This window comes from Garra rufa, chromosome 12 (assembly GCF_049309525.1).
Source record: "Garra rufa chromosome 12, GarRuf1.0, whole genome shotgun sequence".
NCBI classification, from domain to species: domain Eukaryota; kingdom Metazoa; phylum Chordata; class Actinopteri; order Cypriniformes; family Cyprinidae; genus Garra; species Garra rufa.
In genome coordinates, this window is record NC_133372.1 from 44189839 (window position 1) to 44195829 (window position 5991).

The 5991-nt window shown below is 34.2% G+C and overlaps 1 protein-coding gene across 1 annotated transcript in view; it reads right to left on the reverse strand.

Moving 5' to 3' along the window:
* LOC141347626 (protein phosphatase EYA2-like) overlaps positions 1 to 5216 on the reverse strand; it is a 22828-nt gene extending 17612 nt beyond the window's left edge. Inside the window, exons 1-4 of the mRNA XM_073852613.1 lie at positions 5114 to 5216; positions 4905 to 5021; positions 1632 to 1708; positions 1231 to 1411 (exon numbers count right to left, since the gene is read on the reverse strand). Coding sequence (XP_073708714.1) covers positions 1231 to 1411; positions 1632 to 1708; positions 4905 to 5021; positions 5114 to 5216 — 478 coding nt within the window. The remainder of the gene's footprint in view (positions 1 to 1230; positions 1412 to 1631; positions 1709 to 4904; positions 5022 to 5113) is intronic.
* Positions 5217 to 5991: the final 775 nt, after the last annotated feature.

Genomic DNA, 5991 nt, shown 5'->3' on the forward strand with positions numbered 1-5991 from the left:
GAACGTTTTAAGTTTGCACTATTGTATTAAATACTGAAATGCATTAAACATAACATCATATACAGTACAAATATAGCATCATTTGGTTACTTTAATATTTTTTAAACTTTGTAACATTGCAAAGTTTTATACTACTATCAATTACAAATAATGTGATCCTGGACCACAAAACCAGCCTTAAGTAGCATGGGTATACTTGAAGCAATAGCCAACAGTACATTGTAAGGGTCAAAATTATCGATTTTTCTTTTATGCCAAAATCATTAGGATATTAAGTGAAGATCATGTTCCATGAAGATATTTTGTAAATTTCCTACTGTAAATATATCAAAACTTAATTTTTGATTAGTAATATGCATCACTAAGAACTTTAATTAGACAACTTTAAAGGTGAATTTCTCAATATTTTGATTGTTTTGCACATTCAGATTACAGATTTTCAAATAGTTGTATCTTGGCCTATCTTAACAAACATCGTTAAGACATTGTTCAATGGAAAGCTTGTTTATTCAGCTTTTAGATGATGTATAAATCTTAATTTGAAAGAACGGACCCTTATGACTGGTTTTGTGGTCCAGGGTCACATATAGCCAAAAACTGGATAGTAAAGCAACATGAAGTTGTGTGTGTATGTGTATATATATTTTACAACGAGAAAGAGTGTTTTGTACTATTTTTCATAGTATTTTTATTGTTTTTTCCCATATCACACAGTTTTCTCATTCTATTTGTCCTATATATTAAACATTTTTTTTTACTATTTTTCATAGTATTTTCTTAAGTATTCCCTATATATACTGTATATATATATATAGACTATATTAAATATCCCCTATATACTGAGCTAGATATTAAATCTAGAAATTAAACAATTTGAAATGTAATTCTTTTTACTAATTTGAACTGTTTTTGCAAGTTGGCACTGCTTGTGTTTGTTTATATATATATATATATATATATATATATAGACTATTCCCTATATATTGAGCTTTGTTTTACTCAGATTTACAGAAAGGCATATAGTGAAAAATATGGATATTTGAACTGGGATTTTTTTAGTCTTAAGTATTGCAGCTTTGGCAGTGTATATTTATAACTTTTTCATACTATTTTGTACATATTTTCCATATATTTATGTATCACTATTTTTAGTAAGCATTCCCTATATCTAATATAAAAATAACACTGAGAATGTAAATCAGCCTCATCATTTCTGACTGTAGAACTCACCTGTGTGTGATTCCGGGCTGTGATTGGTCGATACAGCGGGATGATCTGTGTGCTGATAGGGTATCGCTGTGGTAATAGCTGAGGGTGTGATATTGCTGGTTGTGATGTAGGGGCTGTTGTAGTGCGTGTTGTAGTATGGTGAATATTGACTTTGGCTATAGCTAGAATATGTTGAGAAGTCCTGATGGAAACAATGACACAAATGAATCATCTCAGACTATTATTTACTACTTTCCGTGTCTCATTTTGTCCATTTGTAAACCATCTATTGCAGCATTCATTAATAGTTGGCTTGATAAAGTCAAATGATACTGTAATGTACAGTATAACAGTGTGTCTTCAAGGATGTTGTAGTCCATCAGTAAAGGTGCTGTGTGATGCATTTTCCTAATTTGACCCACCTGCTGTGCAGGACTGAATGGCGTTGAGCCTGTGATGCTGTTTGCACCCTGGAAAATTCCAGAAGAAATGCTGCCGCCTGGAAAAGAAGCACAAAGCTAGTTTAAGAGCGTACATCGAGCTGACTGTGGTAAAGACACTCCAAAGCGCACGATCCAACACAAACACGACGCAGGAAACACGACAGGCAGCGGCCGAGGAACGGCTTGTGGATGGCTGGTGAAATATAGACTCGTTTAAAGCGCTCAGAGAAAGTTTGCTTGATTTATGACTGCAAAAACAGTTCAGGTGAGAAAGGGCAGCGTGGAGCCCAGAGCAAATCCGTCTCCGTTATCGGACTTTCAGAGTCTGAATGTCTTTCTCCAGGCCTGTCTAGTTCGCTTTTTTCTGTCTCTTTTCCTTCATATTCCCGCTCGTTCGCTTTCTGAAACCTGCCCTAGATAAATGACTCTGTCAAAACAGCACGAAATCTCCAAGGAAGCAAGCAAAAAGTCTTCAAAGTGGGAGAGAGGGAAGCGGGCGAACGCCGGGGCCGTGTTTCTGATTTTCTCCACAGCGGTGAAACGCGAGGACCTTTGGCACCCGGAGAAGGGTTATTTATTTCATGCTACAGCAGGTCTCCTGTTGGAATTCGCCTATAAATCAAACAAGGCCGGCGAGATGTAGCGCGAGACGTAATAAGCGCATTTTCCCAGACCCATTAGAAATCCATCCATTTCACGAGCAGACAATTTTACAGTAAATGATGTCTCGGGACGCTTATGAATGACCGTAAATCACTGTAATACATAATAGATTATATTATCGGCCATAGCACTAATAACTCATTGATTATGCTGATTAGACAGACAGGAAGTAGATGTCTTGTGCATTATGATTTTGTATGTCTGAAGAGTTCGCACATGTTGTTTTACAAAAGTTTGGGATCAGTGAGATTTTGTTCATGTTTTCGAAAGAAGTCTCTTCTGCTCACCAAGGCTGTTTTATTTGTTTAAAAATACAGTAAAAACTGTACAATTGTGAAATATTATTACAATTTCAAATAACTGTGTTCTATGTGAATATATTGTTAGATGTAATTTATTCCTGTGATCAAAGCTGAATTTTCAGCATCATTACTTCAGTCTTCAGTGTCACATGATACTTCCGAAATCATTCTAAAACGCTAATTTGCTGCTCAAGAAACATTTCAGATTATTAACGTTGAAAACATTTTTGTGTGAGGATCAGACTGATATTCAAGTCAATAATCCCTGAAAATTAACATTTTTGCATGTGCCTATTTGAATGATGACGATTTTGTATATTTTTAATTTTTAGTAATTTTGTTCTGAACTGTCATTTTTTAAATTTAATTTAATTAAAATTTGATTGAATTTAATTTCAGTTTTAGTTCAGTTTAATTTTTATTTATTTCCATTTAGTCATTTCAATGCTTAAACTTATTTCAGTAAGTTGCAAAGGCGACATTTCTAAACTTTAAGTTTTTCATCTTATTTCAGTTAACAAACATGTTTTCAATAGTTTTAATGATAATAACCCTGTCTCACACAAAGCTATCATATGACTTTATAAGATTTCTTTATCTACATTTATGTTGCTTTTTCATCCTTGACGTCCTTTTTTTGTCCTCTGACAGCCTATAGCCACTATTTGCTTTCACAGCATGGAAAAAATTCAAGCACCTCTAATTGTCTTCAAAGCATCTCCTTTTGTGTTCCATGGAAGAAACATCATCCAGCTTTGGAACGACATGCGGGTGAGTAAATGATGATGACTAGTAAATAATTCTGTTCCTTTAAACCTAAAAACGTGCCTGTTGCCACTTCACCTTTGACCTTGACCGAGAGCGGTCAATTTCACACTGCGGTGGCAAAATCAGGACTGCGGGCAGAAGAGGGGCGACCCTCTGCGATCCGACGCTCAGATCCCGTCTGAGACTCACTCCCACACTAACACGCTCCTCCAATGGCCAGCGTGTTGTGGAGGGGAGCGGAGAAAGGTTCTGACCTCCTGAGAGAGCAGAGAGAGACGCCTGACGCCAGGAGCCAGACCGCGGATAATGGGGAACAGGTGTGTGTGTGTGTGTGTGTGTGTGTGTTGAGGGGATCAACTGTAGACGGCACCTGAAAAGCTGTGTGTGTATTTGTGGGGACTTTGCTAACTATCCACCCAACAAAGATGTTCAATTCATGTGTATTTGTTTGTATTGTGTTAAATATTATTAACTAGAATTTTCATGAATATATTACACAACTTTTGGGATATTCAATTCTGATTGGTCAATCTGTGTTCAAATAAGTTTGTATAATGATGCTAAACTGTACAATTGACTGTTAGGCAAGCAATTTCCAACATGGCTATACTATAATTTTTAAAATAATTTTTTAATAGAAATATATACTTTTATGAATTAAGGATGCATTAAATTGTTCAAAAGTGAAAGTAAAGGCATGTATAATATTAACAAAGATTTCTATTGAAAATAAATGCTATTCTTTTAAACTTTTATTCATTAAAGAATCCTTAATAAAAAATAAATGTATCAAGGTTTCCACAAAAACATAAAGCAGCGCAACTGTTTTCAACATTGATAGCTGTTTCTTGAGCAGCAAATCAACATATTAGAATAATTTCTGAAGGATCATGTGATACTGGAGCCTGGAGAAACTATGCTGAAAATGTAGCTTTGCATCACAGGAATAAATTACATTTTACAATATAATTACATAGAAAACAGTTACTGTAAATTGTAATAATATTTCACAATATTACTGTTTTTATTGTGTTTTTGATCAAACAAATGCAGTCTTAGTGACCAGAAGACACTTTAAAAAAAAAAAAAAAAAAAAAAATCTTACAGATCCCAAAAGTTTTGAACAGAGTTGTGCACATTATTTTATAAATATTTAATGAATATAAGTCATTAAAAAACTAAGATTTTATTTAATTTAATTGAACAGCCATGTAAATTACAGCAAAATAAATAAGCAATAATAATTAAAGCATAGATATTTTTATCTAATTAAATGCTTTTTGGCCACTAGATATATTTACTATATTTAAATGCTCAGAAAATCCATATATTATTTTATAATTCCTGAAAAATCGGCACTAATGGTCAGTTGCACACCACTTTTCCTTATTTTCTCTGCATGCAAAGTGACTGAATGCTTATTTCTGATATTTTATTGCTTGGTTCACTGCTCATCCCATGCTCTAAAATACCATGTGTTTTATTGCATGAAATGATAACAGCTGATTGTGACACTGACCGTGTGTGGAGTAACTGTAGAGCGTCTGAGCAGGTGGAGTGCCGCTGAAGTTGGATGTGTATCCCAGCAAACTGCTCTGTCCTGGTGAATGACTCAAACCATCTTCTGTTTTAATATCTGATCGGGTGAGAGAAAGAGATACGGTCAGCTGTCAGGTCAGCTGTGATGTGCACTATTTAGGGCAGGTGTGACTGTGAAATGACACTCACTGTAGGACGCCATGCTGTAGCCCTGTGTGTGATGTGTGTACGGTGTGTACGGACCGGCCGGCTGTAACGCGGGGCTGTACTGCGTCTGTCCGTAAGCAGCCATGACTGAGGACAGCGTGTCTGTCAAAGCAAAGAGTTGTAGTTAGAGAAACAGATCTTAGGAATAAATAGATAAAGTCTTTCTGTTGTGATGTTCTTAATAATACACAAACTGATTCATAAACAAATGACTCTTATGAACTGGTTCTTTTAAATGGATTGATCAGTAAGTTATGTTACTGTAATTGACATACTGTTATAGTTTTATTATTTAGAATGAATTAAATAAATAAGCTTTCCATCTATGTAGAGTTAGGATAGGACAACATTCGGCCGAGATACAACTACTTAAAAATCTGAAATTTAAAAAAAAAAAAAAAATTAAGAAAATCACCTTTAAAGTTGTCCAAATGAAGTTCTTAGCAATGCATATTATTAATCAAAAATTAAGTTTTGATATATTTATGGTAGGAAATGTATAACTTATCCTAATGATTTTTGGCATAAAAGAAAAATCAATGATTTAGTTTTAATTATTTTAGTGCATCGCAGCATACAAATAGCAGAAATAAAATGTTTATTTATTAAAAAAAATGTTCAGATAATGTTTACTTTATTCAAAGAATAATTAATTGAACTGTTAAAAAAATCAGGAAACATTAATGGAATCCAATTTGCGAATGAATGACTCTTTTGCAAACAACTTACTCTTATGAGCCGATATAAGGCTGATTCGTGATCAGTCCATTAAAAAAAACTGTTTCATGGGAATCAGTTGTTTATGAATTAGACTACACTGGTTGTGTTGTTTGTTGTATGCAAATACATACATCTCAAAA